The 20396-nt window shown below is 37.5% G+C and overlaps 2 protein-coding genes and 1 long non-coding RNA gene across 3 annotated transcripts; 1 reads left to right on the forward strand and 2 right to left on the reverse strand.

Moving 5' to 3' along the window:
- Positions 1-544: 544 nt before the first annotated feature.
- LOC140162185 (uncharacterized) lies at positions 545-20289 on the reverse strand. Its single transcript, XR_011860212.1, has 2 exons — positions 20134-20289; positions 545-658 (listed from the first exon to the last, which is right to left on the reverse strand). It is a non-coding gene; the product is annotated as an uncharacterized lncRNA (long non-coding RNA).
- LOC140163256 (uncharacterized) lies at positions 11442-13137 on the forward strand. Its single transcript, XM_072186654.1, has 4 exons — positions 11442-11509; positions 11872-12176; positions 12351-12520; positions 12719-13137. Exons 1-4 carry the CDS (start codon positions 11442-11444, stop codon positions 13121-13123), a joined length of 948 nt encoding a protein of 315 aa, XP_072042755.1. The 3' UTR covers positions 13124-13137.
- On the reverse strand, positions 15146-15877 carry LOC140163257 (uncharacterized). Its single transcript, XM_072186655.1, is given in 2 exon segments — positions 15146-15187; positions 15189-15877. Coding segments are annotated over 2 exon segments (627 nt in total). The 5' UTR covers positions 15774-15877.
- Positions 20290-20396: the final 107 nt, after the last annotated feature.

Genomic DNA, 20396 nt, shown 5'->3' on the forward strand with positions numbered 1-20396 from the left:
GACTACATGGAACAATATAACCATTTTTTTTAAATCATTGAATTATACCTAGTACCTGACTTCAAGTAGAGTTATAGATCATTTAAAAAATTGTAACATCATGGATTTGGCTATTAAAGGCATTATTGACACCCCCTCGTAAAAACGTTAAGAAGACATGGACATTCACAACACCTTTTGCCCCTTTTTACCGTTTTCGTAAGAAAAATCATCATTTAACAGTGGACATTTCCAAAACAAACTATGTTCTTTTTAAAATTACTGCAAATTCCCCAAATTACCGGTCTTCTTCAGGGGCATGGGGAATTCTATTTTTTATTGACGAAGTGTTACTTACATTTGGGAGGTCTCATTTGTTTTTCAAATCAATTCGAGCCAGGAATTCCAAATTTGTTTTTTAGGTTTAATTAATATCTGAAATTATAACTCAATATACATTATACATGATAGAAAACATCTTATTTATTTCTGTATTTCCACTTTCCATGAGGTAAACAAAAAATACATGAATAGTTGAGCCACTCCATATGTCCAATAAGCATACCTCTGACATACAAGTTTGCTGAATATGAATATCTTGTTCCAACTGAGTTAGTAGCCGCACACTGGTACCGCCCTTGGTCGCTCTCATCAGCATTATCAATTGTGAGTGTGAATGCTGCGAATAATAATTAATATTAATAACAAATAATAAAAATTATTATTGCAAGTACCTCACTTCACCTCACCTCACCTCACAGGCTAGCTCGAGATACTCTAGCTAAAATACAGGTTTACATTTACTATCTTACATTATCTTGCTGTATTTCAGCTAGAGCTCCAAACGACAAGCTTCCGGGTTTTTTTGGAGAACAATACTGTTACGTAAGATGAAGAAGAAACCCGCCTCGGAGCCCGCCCTACTCATTATTTCATTGTACTTATTGCAATTTGCCTCCACACATTACGTAATGAACACAAAGCTTTTGTGAAGATTAGTGAGTGGATAAGAAATTGACAGTGAAGGACACGCCGATTGTTAGTTGTCAATCATGAATTGCCGCAACGTATTAATATTTTACTGCATGGTATTCCGCAAACACCAAGACCAATTATGCCGTATTTTTCCAAAGATCATCTCATTCATTCATTCATTCATTCATATTTTATTTTCATCAATCATCAACATCAATATACAAGTGATACTAATAGCTCAACAAAGTAATAAAGTTAAACGTAAACAAGAGTCATTGGTATAAATAAATATCAATACATTTAGGTAGTAACAATTAAATCAATATAATTAAATTAGAATAGCATTACTATATATGATTGACCAAAATACACTTTAAATGCATAATGATATTACGAGCGTGCATGTAGTAGTTTATCACGGAAATACAACACTGCAATGGCAATTGATTTTGAAGTACTTCTACGATGAAGTAAGCTGAATGCCATCTGTACTTTTGTAACATTCCGATCGCTTTTGATCACCTATTATCGGCGAATTTGCTTGAAAACACGTGAGTTCGTGTTGTGTAAACATAATTAGCATAGACACAAATGAAATTACGATGCAATACAATGCAATTTGAATGCGCAGCAGATCTATAGAAATAACGTTGCCCGGTTGTATGCAGAATTAGACCCTGTCCGTCACAGGCTGTGGCACCCACTGTCGAATGTAGCCCTCCTCAAGTAGCTTCCATTTACTTCTGTTCTGTGCTTCTCTTGCCCATGCACTACAAATATTACTGTATCCAAATGCTTGTTAAATTACTCGCGCATGCTCCAGCCACTGGACCAATCACAGTCGACTCAGCGAGATCATGCCGATGTTTGCCGAATGACTAGCCGAACTCAAGTAGCTTCCATTTACTTCTGTTCTGTGCTTCTCTTGCCCATGTTGTACCCAAATAGGATGTGAGATCATCACGCCATCTTCGTTTTTGTCTTCCCCTTCTTCCCTTTCCTGTTCTTGGCTGCTATTCTGTTAACCTCTTTGTCTATCTATTGTCATCTCTACGAGCTACGTGTCCCGCCCATCTCCACTTTACCTCTTTGATTCTTTCAATGATATCTTTTGCATTTGTTTTGTCCCCAATTTCCACATTCTTTACTTTGTCACGTATGGTGATATGTAGCATTTTCTCTCCATAGCATGCTGTGCTACCTTGAGTTTTTGTTCCAAAAACTTGGTTGCTCATAGCAAAAAAAAAGTTTCCCGCTGACCACCCGATGACCAATCGGTGGTCATCAGAAACCTTTCGGGTACCTTTTCCAGAGTTATCAAAAAGTCCCCGTTAGCGGATACCTTGCGGATGCCTAATTAAGTTATCCAAAAGTTTTCGGGTAGACATCCGGAAGTCTCACAAAAACTCAAATATTTCAAATGAGTTACCCAGAAGGTTCCCAGAAACTTAGATTCTTTGCAGGAGTTACCCGGTGGTTATCCGCTTTGAAAATAGCATAAGGCATCTTGAGAATGCATTGTGGGTGGGTATATGGTCAAAGGTCACTGAATGATTTCAAAATGGAGTAGCTAGCTGTTGGCAGTTGGGCTATTTTGTGCAGAATATTCAAGTTATTTGTGGTCCAAAATGTATGGATTTACGTGTAAGACATTACAAGATGTTTACTAATTAATCTGGAACACGCTGTAGCAATTATAAAGCATTGAATGATTGATTTCATATGACAATGCAGGTAAGAAAATTTGTATGAAATGATTTGTATATTGATGCAGTCTTTATACATGTACCTAATATTAGGGATGCCCACTCTCAATACAGTTTCCACCAGAACGATTTTTCATTTACTGTGTTCGTGCACTCACACACGTATTGTCTATGGAGAAACTGATCGATACAAGAAATCCCAGGCCTGTTAAATGGCGTACATACTTGTTTTGATCCAAATGTAGGCCTATATCAGGGTGTTTCAAGAAATTCCTGATTCCACCAGAAAACATTAACCAAACTTTTTCCTGTTTGGTCAGTAAATAGAGAGGACCTTCCTTCATGAAGAGATCAACTTTTTTTAATGAAAAATTTAATGAGATGAGAACTACAACAGGTTGAAGTGACACCATTCCATGCATCAGGTGTTCAAACGCAATTATCTCCGAATTTGGAGTGAATCAGACAAGCAAACTTACATACTCATAAAATTTAACTATTTTTGCAGACAAAATGTACAGGATGTTAAGAAATTTAAGAATGTTTAAGCCTACCGCGGCCCATCTCAAATCATGGACTTCCTGTGCACTTCTCACTACCATGTCCATTTCATATGCTATCCATCATCATGTGATCATGGCTTCCATGCACACACAGTGTATTGCTCAATGTAGTAAAGATAACATTTGAGTTGGAGCAAATTTCTCAATTTTTTTTTTCTTTTTTGTAGACAGCTGTCTTTATTACAAGTTTCTTAATACATAGTACTGTCACTTAATCAGTGACCATAAAATACATTAACGTGCATTTTATTTATTAATATTAGTGACATAGTCATTTCAAGAGAGTTATAAGAGGATTGAAAAACAAGCAACAAAAATAAGGGAAAAGAGCAACGGAATGAGCGAATAGAACTAACTGCTGATTATTTTGTACTCAAATTGAGTAGAAAACAAAAAACAAACAATCAACAATAAGCTCCACCCGACCCACCCCGCCGACCCCCTCCACCACACATTGAGCATGTTGAGCATATTTTACTTTCTTTACTATGGCTTAAAAATACACAGGAATGACAAATTATATCATAACATTAATAGTTGCCAGGATTGCCACTCATTATTAAACTTTTGTAACTTTAGGCTACATACTGCTTGGTATTTCAAAACATTATAATAACATTTAAGTTCCCTTTTAAAACATGTAAGTTTGGTCGTTTCTCTGTCATCTTTACTCTATACAAATGAAATTTTGCAATAGTCAAAATCAGTGTTAGAATTAAATCATATTTAGATCCAAAAAGAATTAACTGAGGGGTCATAGCTAGATCTATACTGATCTTGTCTTTTATCCAGTCTTTGAGATCTTCCCAAAAATTTCTAGAAAAAGGGCAATCCACAAAGAGATGCTTGATTGTTTCTGGATTTATCTTACAAAAAGTACATAAGTCATCATCACTTATGTTCATTTTTAACAACAATGTATTTGTGCCTATGATACTCTGATTAATTCTGTATTGAAACCATCTCAGTTTCTCAGTTTAATATCAGTGGAAAATTTGAAATTTAAGGTACATATTTTTTTCCAATCATCATTCTCCATTCCAAATTCCATTTGCCACTTTGACTTACTCATTGTATTCTTCATCTTTGATTCAATAGAAATGTCATAGAACATTTTGCACCATTTTCGTTGCTTAAAAAGTAGTTCCATATTATACGGCTGAAAAGGGGAGGCTAGTTTGGAGCCTATAGTACCATTGTAATTAAAATTTGACTGAATTGCCCTAATAATACCATTGTACTCTAAGAAATTGGTCTTCACTTTATAAAGTTTTGTAAATTCGACAATCGACAAAAAGGATCCGTTTGCATTTAAGAGATCATTTATAAACAGCACACCCTTTTTTTTTCCAATGGGCATAACAAACTGATTTACCACCAATCTTTATTTTATCGTTCCACCACAAATATTGTTTTGCAATACGGTTGAAATCCAGATTATTATTATTTACAATGTTTATAAGTGAGGACCAAGAAAACAGAGTATCATACCAGAACTTATTATCTATCATGTTTTTCATGTCATTAAAACGATACATACCAAGGCAACAAATATCATCACTTATTACATTAAAACAAAGACGAAATAGCTTAACCCATTTTTGATCACCACAGGCAACCCTCCGAATCCAATTTACCTTTAAAGCATTTATATGTATTTCTACATTTGGCATCTTTACTCCACCATTCTCATAATTTTGCACAAATTGTATTCTTTTAACTCGATCTGGCTTGCCGTTCCAAATATATTTATATATCTCATCATTTACCGTTTTGATAAATTCCTTGCTTGGGTTTGGTAGCATTTGAGCAATATAACTTATTTTTGGCAAAGCTAATGATTTCACAACTACAACCCGTCCCAACACCGTTAAATTTCCTTTTTTCCAACTTGATAACAGTTTTCGTATCAAAAGAAGTGCTTTATCATAATTATCATTTCCAATTTGAGCAAGGTTTGTACTAAAAGAAATGCCTAGAAACTCAAAGCTACCATTGAAATTCCATTGTATTTTTAAATTTTTACTAATTATAGTATTTCTGAATTTCTGAGACCCAATCCATACTGCAACCGTTTTATCAATATTAATTTTCAAACCAGACATCTCATAAAATGATTGCAATGTTTTAAAGGCACTTTCCAGTGATTTTTCTGTACCATCAAGAATTAATGTAGTGTCATCTGCATACTGTGCAATTTTAAAATTCATATCATTAATGCAAATTCCTGTTATATCCTTATTTTGTCTAATCATTGTAGATAATACCTCCGCACATAAAACGAAGATATATGGCGACAGAGGATCGCCTTGTCTACAACTGCGCTGAATTTGGAACGGTTTAGATATATTTCTATTTATGATTACGGAAGAAGATGCGTTCTTATACAAAGCCATAAACCATCTGCAAATGTCTGATCCGAAATTAAATACCCTTAAAGTTTCAAGAATAAAATCATGCGAAACCGTGTCAAAAGCTTTTTCAAAATCTATTAGTAAAAGCATCCCCGGAATTTCATTAACCTCTGTATAACTTAACAAATCATAAATAAGGCGAATACTTTCACCAATGAATCTATTTGGGACAAAACCTGTTTGATCTTCTGAAATTAAATATGGCAAAACCGATTTTATACGGTTTGCAATACATGCAGAGGCCAATTTATAAGAAACATTTAGAAGCGAAATAGGCCTCCAGTTTTTTAAGAACTGACGGGGTTTATCTCCTTTTGGCAGAAGAGTAACGTGACCCCTTTTTTGAACTTGAGTTAGAGTCCCAATTCTAAAACCTTCATTTAATGATCGAAGAAGAAAACAAGATATTTCCAACCAGAAGCATTTGTAAAATTCCGCTGTAAAACCATCAGGTCCGGGTGTCTTGTTGTTTTTCATGTTTTTCAAAGCATATGTGAGCTCAGAAAGAGTAATTTCACCCTCTTAAGGTATTTGATTGCATTTGCATTAATTTGTTTATGGAAGCATAATCATCAATTTTAACATTATTATTTCCACCTTTTTCTTTATACAGATTTTCATAAAAAGATACTACCTCCTTCTCAATCTCATCTTGAGATGTTGCTTCGGTGTTGTTACCTCTCACAATTCTAACCATTTGTTTGTTTACAAAGTTTCTTTTTTCAAGATTAAGAAAATATTTGGTGGGTTTCTCTCCCTCCTATAGCCATCGGACCTTTGTTCGAATAAAACATCCTTTAATCTTTCTACTACGAATATCCTCAAGTTCATGTTTAGCATTATCTAACTAATTCTTTAAAATTTCAACATTAGGGCTGTTTTCAATGATGCCTCCTCGTATGACGTATTTAAGTTTTCTATTAATTTGTCAAGTACTTCTTCAGACTTGTCCATCTCTCTCTTTCTTTTTGAGGAGTATGCTATAGTAGCGCCTCTGATTTCCAAAAGCAGTGCTTCAAAAAACAGTTGGTCATTAATAGTTAGTTCCAACTCATTTGGATCAATATTGTTTATATTTTCTCTGTCATACGGCGAAGCAGCATAGATTTGTTTTACTTTAGTTATCGAATCCTTAACTACTTTTACATATTCATCATCTTCAATTAAATCGTTATTCAACTTCCACGAACCTCTTCCCCTTTGTATATTATTGCTCTTACTTAGGCCAATGACTACCATGGAATGGTCAGTCCTATATCCTGGTAGATTGTCTGTTTGACCAATTATATTCAAAATTTCAGAAGAAATCAAGAAAAAATCCAGCCTAGCTTGTTTTATGGGATTGTTTCTTCTCCAGGTAAAACGTTTTATATCTGGGTTCATAATTCTCCAAGGGTCACACAGACTCAAATCTTCTTTTATTTTTAAAACAGCTTCTTTTGCCTTTGGATTATTAATATTCAAATAATTAAATGTATCTAAATTTTGATCCTGGACTAAGTTAAAATCACCACATACAATACAATGTGGTGTATTGAGGAGTATGCTATAGTAGCGCCTCTGATTCCCAAAAGCAGTGCTTCAAAAACAGTTGGTCATTAATAGTTAGTTCCAACTCATTTGGATCAATATTGTTTATATTTTCTCTGTCATACGGCGAAGCAGCATAGATTTGTTTTACTTTAGTTATCGAATCCTTAACTACTTTTACATATTCATCATCTTCAATTAAATCGTTATTCAACTTCCACGAACCTCTTCCCCTTTGTATATTATTGCTCTTACTTAGGCCAATGACTACCATGGAATGGTCAGTCCTATATCCTGGTAGAATGTCTGTTTGACCAATTATATTCAAAATGTCAGAAGAAATCAAGAAAAAATCCAGCCTAGCTTGTTTTATGGGATTGTTTCTTCTCCAGGTAAAACGTTTTATATCTGGGTTCATAATTCTCCAAGGGTCACACAGACTCAAATTTTCTTTTATTTTTAAAACAGCTTCTTTTGCCTTTGGATTATTAATATTCAAATAATTAAATGTATCTAAATTTTGATCCTGGACTAAGTTAAAATCACCACATACAATACAATGTGGGTTACCAACGTTTTCGATAACATTTTTAACACGATTATAAAAATCTGGATTATCCTCATTTGGACCATACAGACAAACTATCGTGATATCCATTGACATCATCGTAATATCAAGTACAATCCAATTACCTGTTTGATCCCGCTGAATATTACGCACTTTGAAGTCAAAATTGTTATTCATTAACACTGCCACGCCCCTGGCATTTGTCTTATAACCTGCTGTATAACATTCATATCCCCATTCTGATCTGATCATATTTTCCCATTTCTGGTCCCAGTGTACATCCTGAAGGCAATAAATTGAACATTTCTTTTTCCTTAAATAATTTAAAACATCTCTTCTCTTAGATTTATCACTCAATCCTCTACAGTTTACAGAACATATATTTATAGTACTATCCATATTCTTTAACCATGTAAACATGTTTAACAGAAACCTTCATTTGATTTTTGATTACAACATACATAACTTGATTCACAGCTGTCTTTTTATGAAAAATATAATACATACCACACACAAAACTATATAAAAGAAAGAAAAAAGAAAGTTGCAAAAACAAAAAAAAGCAAGAAAGAGAAAAAAATCCAACCACCGAGCCCACCAAGAAGATAAATTTTGGGAAAAATTATGATTTTTACCTTCAAAGATTTATAAATCATCAAGCATGTCAAAACCTTTTTGTCACATATTAATTTCCACTATGTTTTACTATTCATAAATGTGCAAGCAAGCAAATAAATGATACAAAACATTTTTATACAATGATTTCTCAAAGCAACTTGTTGTTTCATTTATACTGATATTTCTTTAATATCAGAGATTCATTTTTTTTACTTCAAAGATTTATAAATCATCAAGCATGTCAGAAACTTTTTGTCACAGATTAATTTACACCGTATGTTTTACTATTCATAAATGTGCAAGCAAGCAAATAAGTGATACAAAACATTTGTATACAATAATTTCTCAAAGCAACTTGTTGTTTCATTTATACTGATATTTTTTTTTATATCAGAGATGCACCTTTTTACTGTTAACGAGAACATATGAGGGGGATTTTCACACCTCCTTGATATTTAGATTTGATCTGTTCAACTGTTCATATTATATATTGCATTTAAATCGTTCACATTTTGGAGTTTATAACATTTCATGTATTTTAGTGCTAAAGTCAATTTATGCAGATTTACATATTCATCCTGTGTATTTCACCCATGGCCCCTGTCGTTGTTCCTTGGCTCTGTGTTCCATGATGACTTCTGTGCCTATGACTTTGATTCTTGTTACTCTGCCTTCTCTTCTTAGTTTCTTCGCTTCTGCTACCAACATTCCTCTCTTTCGCTTCATTTCTGCGGGTAGATCAGTATATACCATCACTGGTTTCCGCCCAGGTACATATAATGGTATCTGTTTTTTGCTAGTTCCAGGATCCAGTCCCTATCTCCAATAGCTCCGAACCTGACGATAATGGGATCCGGGCCTTTTCTTTGACCACCATAATTTCGCCGGGGCAAGCGATGGGCATTGACAATAAAGATACTATATACATCTGCCTGTGGTACATTAAAGTCTGTGATCAGGAAATCTCTCACCACTTCATAAATAGTTTTATCCTTATTTTCTTCCGCTCCATAAATCAGTAGGTTAGTTTTCCTGTCGTGGATTTCGTTGAGTAAGAGTTTTTTCTCAATGTCCTGCTTTAGTTCTGTAAGCTTTTTGTCTATATTTGGAACTGTTTCATGTGCTAGCTCATTTGTTTGTTCTGAGTCCCTTGTTACCTTTTCTTCTAGGTTCCGTATCGTTTCTTCATTCATTGAAACAGATTCATTTAGTTTGTTTACTTGTGACTGTAGTTTATCCATTCGCTTATTCAGCGTGCTCTCTAAAGGCCTGGTCACACAGTGACGGACGATAAGCAACGAAAGGTGACGAACGTGAAAATCACAAAATGTTGACGGCAAAGCGACGACAAAAAGAGGAAAAACAAGATTCGCTGACGAGTGGTAACGACCTTCAGCGACAACACGACGGCAAGGGACGAAAGTCTGCGGCAGGAAACGGAGACTAACGACCAAAATCGGACGTTGTCTGGGCGGCAAGTGACGATGTCTCGACAGAGCCCGACAACAAGCAACGAGGTCAGACGGCTGGCAACGGATTTGCTGGCGGCAAGGAACGGCAGCTGACGGTGGATTGCGGCGACTATGACGTGACTCAGCGCCCCACATCGAAGCATGTGTACGTTTGTTTGTGTGTGGGGTGTGTGGGGGTTTGGCGTCTCCACTCCTCACACAATTCTCAGAGAACACAGGTCAGTGGAAGTTATTAGGAGATATCCTCCACATTTTTCAGGCTCATCATTTAACATTGCAAAAAAATACTAACTGCCACGTGCACAAGCAAAATGAGAACCATCCACAAATTCTGTTGTTTCAAAATCACGTGACTGGATACTAAGATCCGCCCTCAAAAAGTAGCTAAAAGTACTCTACAAGCATGGAATTTGTATGATATCTAGTTTTGGAAGGTGAATGCCATGGGAGGAAACGAAAGTCTTCCAAAGTTGTCGGTCACATATTGCACGGATTTAAACCCTGATAACTTTTAAATTAATATACTACATGTAACCCCATATGGATATTTACATATCGGACTTGCCTAAATATTTAAGTATAATGGGTTTATAACTTTTGTAATATAACCAGACCCCCAGAAAAGGTTCTGACTCAAGTTTGAGCTTGACTTAGATGATGACATAGAAGTACTTAGTTTTAACTTTGTCTGAATCTGAATCTGAATTCGAAGCCAACTGAGAAGATATGGTGTGCGCAAGAATGTAATTAGTCCAGGTCTTTTCGCTGGTTAATGTAGTTAGCCAAGGTTTCCTTGAATAGATTTGTGTCCTCTATGTTTACTATGTGCTCTGGTACTGTTCCAATTGTTTTTGGTGTTCGGAAAGAAAGAACAGTGTAGTAGTCGGTTCTGCCACTTACTTTCTTAAAGGATGATTTACTAGTATTATGGTTGAGCCGGGATGAGCTGCGCATCTGGACCGGCTGCAAGAATGTTCGCGTTGGAATGGCTACCTGACTGTTGTTGACTTTATGTAGCATGGTCAGTCTAAATGTTTCTCGTCTATGTCGTTTTGGAACAATTATACTATCTTTAACTTGTCTAAATGTAACCCATATTGTTCTAAATATTTTTCAAATTGCAATAAGCTAAAATCATAAAAAGTAAAAATGCATTAATTTTACATGTCACTGGTAACTTATTATGGGCACACAAGCCCTATACTAAATCAATATGGCCTTTACATGTTTCTAGCCATGCTCATTGTGAAGCACAGTTTCAAGTTTATTGATCAATCCAGCATAACAATAGCGTGCTAACATCTTGAACATGATCAAGTTATATTGAATTTAAAGTAGAATCAATTTTGGATACTGGCTTGTGATTGGATGACTAATAATGTCAATGACTTCCAGTATGATGAACTGGGATACACAAACACTTCCACCTTTTCAGGCTTGTGTTCACAACGTTCAGATTCTTCTCAAGCACAGCACAGCGTATGTTAAGAGTGGATGACCAGAATCTGGTCATACACTCAAACATACACTGTGCTGTGCCTGAGAAGAATCTACTAAATTTTACAGTCTGTTTTTTCTTTGCATGTTACCATCTCAGAGAGCTCTACTAACTTACTATGTCTGGACGAGGACGGGGAAGGGGAAGCAGAGTGAAGAGAGGTGGCAAGACAAGAAAAGCCAGTTCGTAAGTTTGGTGTTGTTCTTGCTTTTAAAATATTGCCCGCTGCTCTGTGTGTTCATGATTAAGTTGTGCTGCCAGCCAGTCAGTCCTGAGAAAGGTCAAATGTGTAGTCAAGTTTTTCTGTAACAAATATTTATTTATTTATAACATTTAGCACACGGCCAGACAGATCCAATATTGATTACACAATAAATTGAAGGATTGCCCTAAATATGAAGTCCTGATGAAGTTTTGCTCGTTTCTAGTAAAAAATGGCTCGTTTTAAATGTTGTGTGTAGACAAAAAACTGTCGTCAATATTTTCTGTAAAATTTGTGACATGTCACGTATGATTGAAAATAGAGAATTTGTTCTTTCTATTTTCAGGCCCAGAACTCCAAGTCCCCCTCCCTCCCCTCCCCCTGGGTCAGATGAGGAGCCCACTCAACAAGAAGGCCTACAAGAAATGCATTCATCAAGTGACCAGGAAGATGACCCCATACCACTTGTGTCCACCAAGAAGTCTTCTGCGAAGAACAGGTGGAGTATCAAAGATCCCAAGTCTGAAATAGACCTAATAGAATGGTATAAAGACAACACGTACCTTTGGCTCATCACAGACAAGGATTATATGAACCACGCCAAGAAGAGCAACGCACTTGAGGACAAGGCCAAGGAGTTGGGGGTCACTGGTAAAATTTCAACTTTCATATTCTACCGGGGCTTTAAAATTGTTACAACTAATTAGTGTGCATTGCATGCCTTTTTATAGGCGGTCAAACTTTACAGTAAAATACAATTTATTGTCAATTTTAATTGTGATTATTTTCTGAAATATACTTAATTATTTTTTTGTGTCATTTCAGCTGAACATATTAATGCATGGTGGAAAAGCAATCGTGATACCTACACCAAACTCAGCAAGAGGAAAAGTGGTAAGGAGCTGCCTGATCTCCCATATAAACAGAAATGGATCCTTAACAATTTTGCTTTCCTCAAGCAGCGACCGACAACGATGAAGGCGCCAGTGGTCAGTGTGAGTATAGTTTGAGGGGAGAATACTTGCAAACCAATAATTGTTTCTATTTTTGGTTCAGATGTCCTGCCTTATATTTAGATTTGCAACTCTGGAAAAATGGATGTCCAAGTTGTCTTTTTAGTCTTTCATTTTCAGGTGACAGCACGCTCCATTTTATTACGTCGGCATTTTAATTTATGTTTCTATATTTTTCAGATTTCTGCCCTTGTACAGCAACACCCTGGTGATCTTGAAGCCGTTGAAACGGACGTTGCTGAGGAGTGCCATTCTCAGATTGCTGCTTCTGTATCCGGGCGTATATCCAAGTCCAGATCGGAGGAGGCCGATTTCCAGGAAGCACTTCTCAGGAGCCTTGACGAGAGCCGCGGAACCATCGCGGGCATGATGAAGTCAGCATCCACATCTGAAGATGACTATCTAACTCAATGGGGAAGTACCGTGGTCGCTTCGATGAGGAGGATGTCGAAGAAGAGGGGGAGGGCTTTCCGGAAGGATGTGAATGATCTTCTCCATAAATACAGCCCCTGCACCTCCGAGGATGATACTTTTTCTCCTCCGAGGAAGACTATGCCATCAAACACTGCCCCCTGTACCTTGTAAGTATAATATTTGTGTTATTTATTGTACTTATTATTGAATTTGATAATTTAATGATACTTTGAGATTATACAATTCTGATTCTTAATTTTGTATCTTTTTTGTCATTGCAACGAGTCTCAGGCGGGTATGCGCATGTCTTCTTCTTCCATGGCCTCTACTTTTTCTCCCCCTGGTGTGAACGTACCCCCTTTCAACCAGATGGGCGCACCATCCAGACAGACCTCTTCTTATGGCGGCTTCTGGCAGCCAGACCCAACTTTTCATTGATAAGCAAAGACACATAAAGTGTATTATTATCTCATATGTTGGTCCAATATGCTCACATGAAACTTTGAACTTCTTATTTATAAGCGAAAACATATCAAGTAGAAAGAACAATTTGTTATCTCATTATGTTGGTCCAATATGCTCACACGCAACTTGCAACTTTTCATTGATAAGCAAAGACACATAAAGTGTATTTATTATCTCATATGTTGGTCCAATATGCTCACATGAAACTTTGAACTTCTTATTTATAAGCAAAAACATATCTAGTAGAAAGAACAATATGTTATCTCATATGTTGGTCCAATATGCCCTAGTGTTCACCATTAGAGAACAACTTTGTTTTAGCTTTATTTATTATTACTGACGAGCATGTGAAACTAGCGTGGTTACGCGAAATGACATAACTTTTTCATATGGAGGTAGGTAAAAGTGACCCATGCCACCTGACAACTGTATGTTTTTGTTGTGTTGTAATAATACAGCCCATATTTCTATATACTTTGTCTTTATTGTGCATACTGTACTAGTAGGCCCCTAGTTTAAAATGGGGAGTGCAAAACGTTAACTTAATTCCCAAAGTCCTCCAAATAACATTTGGTCACTTCAATACAGAGGTTTTTAGACCATCCGGTCTTGCCAGGGGACGCTGCCAGCAGGACTACTACACCAGTGCTTCATTGTGTTCCGAACTTTCTTTCCCTCTCGGTTGGCAACGTTGTGGCCCTGGACATTCTGTGTGTCTTGCATGTTTCTGTGAAGCCTCCATTCAACTTTTACCAAGTTTCCACGGCGATCCTCCTTATCCACCAGGGCGTTCTGCATGTTGGGGTATCTGATTCTCATCAGGTTGTGGAGGACGCAGCATGTCTTCACAATCAACCGGGCAGTAGATGGGGAATGCCCCATGGTTGAGAGAAGAATCTGCAAAGGCAGAAAATGTACATAATCATTAATAAGAAGTTAATCAAATGTTATATTGCAATATAGCCATTGAATATGATATTTCAGAGGACTTGTTATGATTAAATATGAATTAATTTTTTTACAAATTCAAAGTATAGACCTCTGGCAAGGCAACCGTTACTTAAAGTTTCACGGAATACCCTCCTCACTTACGATCATTGGGTAAATGTCGAAGTGAGGGTATTCCGTGAAACTTTAAGTAACGGTTGCCTTGCCAGAGGTCTATACTTTGAATTTGTTTCTATAGCTCACCTGTAATGGGTTTGAGCACTCTAAATTCCAAAGTTAGTCACTTGTAAAGTATACTTGTGAATTATTTTTTTTATATTTACCTGGAATCTATTGGCCAGAATGCCAAAGGCATTTTCTGAGATCCTCCTGGCTCGGGATAGTCTATAGTTGAATATGCGCTCTTCCTTAGTAAGGCCCCGGTGTCCATAAGGTTTCTGGAAGTTCTTGTTCAGGGAGAAAGCATCATCGCCGATGAAGAAGTATGGGACGTCTTGGTCGTCGTTTGGAAGTGGATCAGGTTCCGGGAAACCAATGGTGCTATTCTGGACAGCCTCAGCAATCTCTGACTCATTATATATCTTGGCATCACCACTGGAACCAAATCCTGAAAATACAAAAATTACAAAGAATTCTTCACTATTAATGCTATGGAGAGAAATACATTTAATTATTAGGTTTATTGAATTATTTTACATCATTAATAATATATAATTTGATACTTACCGCCAACGTCGCACCATATGAATTTGTAGTCGTGGTCAACCATAGCCAGGAGGATCACTGAGAAGAAACCTTTGTAGTTGTAGTAAAGGCTTCCGCTTCTCGGAGGCTTCTTGATGGCGACGTGCTTTCCGTCAATAGCAGCAAGGGTATGGGGGAAATTCCATCTCCGTATAAAGCCTTCGGCGGTGGGTGCAGTCATCACTTCAGCAGCATATTCATCGCAGATGGCCTGGCAGACTTCTCGGACGACAATGGAGAGGGTGTTGTGAGGAACTCGCCATGCAAATTGCATATCCCTATACTTAGCTCCAGACGCCAGATGTCTCAGAGTGGATGACAATTTGAGACCTGGCGGTAGAGGCTCACGGTAGAAGGTGTACTGCTTCTGAATGCGGTGTTCAACACGGGCAAGAATTTCATCGTACATCTCTGTCGGCATCCGCATAAATTGCTTGAAAGCTGTCCGGTCTTCATTGCGGAGTTCTACAAGGAGCTGGTCGTAGAGACCAAACTGACGTCTGCGAAGAATCCACAGCCTGGTCCAGTACCCTCTTCTTCTCTGGCCTCTTCTCCATCTGTACCGCGACCTCACAAACTGGTAAATGTTGACGACCTGGACTTGGTGATCTACAAACGCCATGGCCAAGGCATATTGCAGCCTGACCCTAACCTCGTCCTCCATGATGATGAAATAGCTTTGATGAAGAACAGGGGGACAGTTTCTTTTTATATGAACATCGAAATTGCATCGCGCCGGACAGTCTATTGAAATCGAACTGACGTCAATAAAACGTCAAAAATCGCACAAAAAGTTTACAATCGTTGACCATCGTTTGGAAATCGTAACCCATCGCAGACCGCCGTTTCAATGCCGCAGGTACTCGCAAACGACCCGCCATCAACAGTCAATATCCGTCACTCTCCGGACAAAATTCGCAAGTCACTGTCGCACCAAGATCGTTACAATTTCGTGGCTTGCCGCAACGTGTCGTCAGGGTTCGTGATGTGACGTCGCTTGCCGTTGTTTATTCGTCAATGGTCGTTGACAACGACTACCAACGAAATTGTGACGACCTCAAAACGACTAGAGACGGCTTCGCACGGTATGGAAACGTCAAAGAAATGAGGGTTGCGGTCTTCAACGAAATTTGAACGGAATCACAACGATTTTTTGTCGTCACAAAATTTTCAACATGTTGAAAATTTCCCGACGAATAATATCGGTTGTCTGCGGTCGCTGACGGATTCGTCAGCGACAACTAACGGCAACCCACGATGAGTGACGATAAATTCAAAATTGCAATTCGCAGCTTATCGTCGCTTGCCGTTCACCCCTATTCGTCACTGTGTGACCAGGCCTTAAGCGTAACATAATAGTCTTTAGTTCGGCGTTGGACACGGTATCGGGTCCATCCTTTGTATTGCCCGCCATGTTGTTACTCACGTACTGTGTACTACCTGGTTCATGTCTTCGCTGGTTTTGTATCTCAGTTGAGTCAAATTTTGATGTCCTGTGTTTCAACTGATGCGGCTTTCCACTTCGAAGATTATATGTACAATTTAGAATGTTTTTGTTCCCCTGCATACTATTTTTTTTTTTGAATTTATGTAGGCTCGGTGGCCGAGAAAAAATTACACAAGTCCGGCCATGATGGAATCCGGGTTGCCAGTCTCAAAATTGGTAGTGATTAATGTTACCAAACTTATGCCATGATGAAATATAATAATTTTTGAAGATAAAATGTGCTGACCTTAAAAGATTGAACAATGTTTAAGACTACCGCTATTCATTTGAAATAATGCATTTATTGTTCATCTCCTCTATGGAGATATTTTCCATGGCGGCCATCTATGATCATGCTTGAGGTTTCACCAAACAAACCATGGGTTTTGAGGTCTTATATTTTTTGTTGTATGTCAACAAAATCGATTAAATTTTCAGGATGATCTTATTTTCATGTTGTTATAAGCAAATATAATGTTCCAGATAACGCTAGTTAATAAATACATTAAGAAAAAGTACCTTAAAGTTGCACTTTCTGTTGGTATTCCTTTTGGACTTTAACTTTTTAACTTGTTCTAGCAGCCCTATATAAAACCGTGACACTCGAAAGGCCATATCTCTGGAATGAAACGTCCGATTAAGATTATTTAAACGCCAAAATGTTTCTTTCATCAATTCCCAGCCAATAAGTTAGGTCTGAATCAATTTAAAAGTACTTCAATTTTTAGTGGACATGCCTACCAATATGACACATTTGAATGTTTTAGTATAATCTTTTCTAGTAAATCATACATGATTTTGACAGTAAATTAATGTCAATTAAATTACTAATCATCAGCTAATGTCTCAATTAACTGATATAAGCTTTATGTTAAGCTATTTGTTGTAAATAAATTATAATATTTGATATAAAAATTATAGGCTGTGTCAGTGATGTGATCACATTAGGTACTGTAATACATGTATATTATGTTGATATCATATCAATTTGGTTGTACGTACACTTTCAAGTTTCTTATAGCAAGATAGCACTAGCTGAACTGCCATGACTGCAAAGTTGTATTTCTCCAAAAAATAAGCTAAATTGCCTAATAAATTTGTGCATACTCATGAATTTGTATTTCTGCATTCCCCAAAAGATCAACAGGAAGTATCCAAAGAGGTCACCAGGTATATCGTCACCAAATGTTTTCCGCTAGGTGCCCGAAAAGTCATCGGGTAGTTATCCGCTAGTTCCCCCAAAAAGTCATCGGGTAGTAAGTTACCCGCTAGTTTCCCCAAAAAGTCATCGGGTAGTCATCCGGTACCTATTACCTGAAAGGTATCCACTATGGTTTCCCAAAATTTTATCGGGTAGTCACCCGCTACCTACCTAATTGGCATGTGAAATTTGCCGGTGTCTACCCGGTGACTATCGGGAAGTTATCCGGACAGGTCTCATTTTTTGATATGGGTGTTGTCCAGGTTTCACAACCATATGTCATTGTAGGTAATACACACTAGTTGAAGACTCTCGTCCTCAGTGTCATTGGCAATCTTTAGACACATAGGATTTGTTTGTGTCTGCCAAAGCAACTCCAGTCAGCCTTTATTCTTCTCTTGTGTTGTCTGCCATCTTCACTGTCTGGCCTAGATACCTATAAATGTCTACATATTTTATCTGAATTGTCAGAATATGGCAAGTACCATGTATAATTAAATCCGACATTTTATACTTGATATGTTTGTGGCATTTAAAATGGATGCATTATCATTATGCACACACGTTTTGTTGGAGTACGTTGTCAGCAATTTCATAATTAAGATTGTTTGTACACACACAGGGTGCCTTTTCATGCCTCGAAGATTGGCTAAAAATTCTATATTCTAAAATTCTGATTTACAACCACAATACCTTGAAGCACTTGAAACATATCTGCTGACTAGACACCCAATCTATTGAATATCTCTCTCTCTCTCTCTGTGTCAGGTGGCGCTGTGTAGCGCTGCTGTGGTCTTCACAAGAGTACGCCATCTCACTCGATCTGATGCCAAGTGTGTTTCACCTTGCGTTCCTTGGTTAGAAACCAGCTTCACGTCATTAGTCCAAGATGTTGGTGGACGTCCTCTTCCTCGTTTGCCGTCCATAGCCCCTTGCAAAATCTGTTTTTTACACCTCCATGTTCCCTGACAATATGGCCAAAGTACATTAGCTTTCTCTCCATTATGCCGCTTCTGATGGTTAGACTTGTACCAATCTTGTCGAGGATCCAGGAATTTGTTCTCCTGTCTTTCCATGTCACTCGTAGAAGCCTTCTGTAACACCACATCTCAAAAGCATCTACTCTTTCCTATCATTCTTGGTCATAGCCTAAGACTCGCATCCATAAGTGGCAATGGAAAACACAGTTGCACGAAGTAGGCGTACTTTGAGGTCAATGGATATGCCTCTGCTTTTCCATATGCTTGACATGGCCTGCACAGTTGTCCTTGCAATAGCCAGTCTTCTCTTAATTTCAGTTGTGCTGTCACCACTGTTGTTAATCATCGAACCCAGATATTCAAATTGCTTCACCTCCTCAATCTGCTGTCCATCTATCACAAACTCATCACTTTTCCGCTCTCTGTCTACAACCATTATTTTTGTCTTCTTTATGTTCAGGAGAAGGTGTTTTTCTTCGCTGGCCTCTTTGATGCGATCAATCAGCTCTACTATGCTGCTACAAATAAGAAAGGTATCATCGGCGTACCTCAGGCTAGTAATTCTTGTACCACCAAACTTCACTCCACCTTCAAACCCCTCCAAAGCTGTTCTCATTATGTCTTCAGAGTAGATGTTAAATAGGTTTGGGGATAGCACACAGCCCTGTCGTAAGCCTCTTCCAATCTTGAACCAATCTGTGTCTCCACTACTTGTTCTAACTGCCGATTCTTGGTCTTCATATAAGCAGCTGATCAGATCCACAAGATGACTTGGGAAACCCATCTTTTTCGTAGTTTCCCACATCTGAGGGTGGCTAACACAGTCAAAAGCTTTGTAATCTATGAAGCACATGTAAAGAGGCACATGTAAAGAGTCTATGCTCTCTGCATTTCTCAATCACATTCCTGATATATATTGAATACATGAGTACAAAACCCGACCAAGTCCATGTAAAGTGATTTTGAGAAAACTAAATCATTTTAATTCCTTCTATTAGATTTACCTGGACAATAGGGCAAGTTTTACATGCAAATGAGTGGGTTATACTTTATCATGTTTATTAGGTATGACGATTAGCATTTCAGGGACTTCGTCGGGGTCATTATATATGCCGGACTTGGGTTGTTTCTTGAATTACATACAAAGACAACAATGTTGGAATGGGAGTACCATTAGTAAGATAATACAAATTATATAAAGCACAAAAGTATGAATGTTGATAAGCACACTGCCATGTAATATAACCACACACTTTCCTTGATTAACTATCGCTTGAATTGCAAACTTTCTGTATGTGCTCATGTAAGAGGAAGGGGGAACTGGAAATCTTTAGTACACGTAGAGGGCGCTACTTACTATCTGATATATGAATGCGATCAGAGCTGGTGTCCACAGGGAGCATATTAACGAACCAGAGTATTTCTGGATCTGGGGTACCGGTGGCAGCACAGCTCATCACAGCCTGGCGATGTTTCTCTACTACGGTAAAACGAGGAGAAACTGTGATTTCTGGAAAACTTCTTGGTATGCTGGGTGCTGTGAAAAAGAAAAATATGAAATCAGATTGCAAATTTCTGTATGACTATACTTGTCCTATCAATTATTAATATTATTCAATA

Source organism: Amphiura filiformis, chromosome 10 (genome assembly GCF_039555335.1).
Source record: "Amphiura filiformis chromosome 10, Afil_fr2py, whole genome shotgun sequence".
In the NCBI taxonomy this organism is placed as follows: Eukaryota; Metazoa; Echinodermata; class Ophiuroidea; order Amphilepidida; family Amphiuridae; genus Amphiura; species Amphiura filiformis.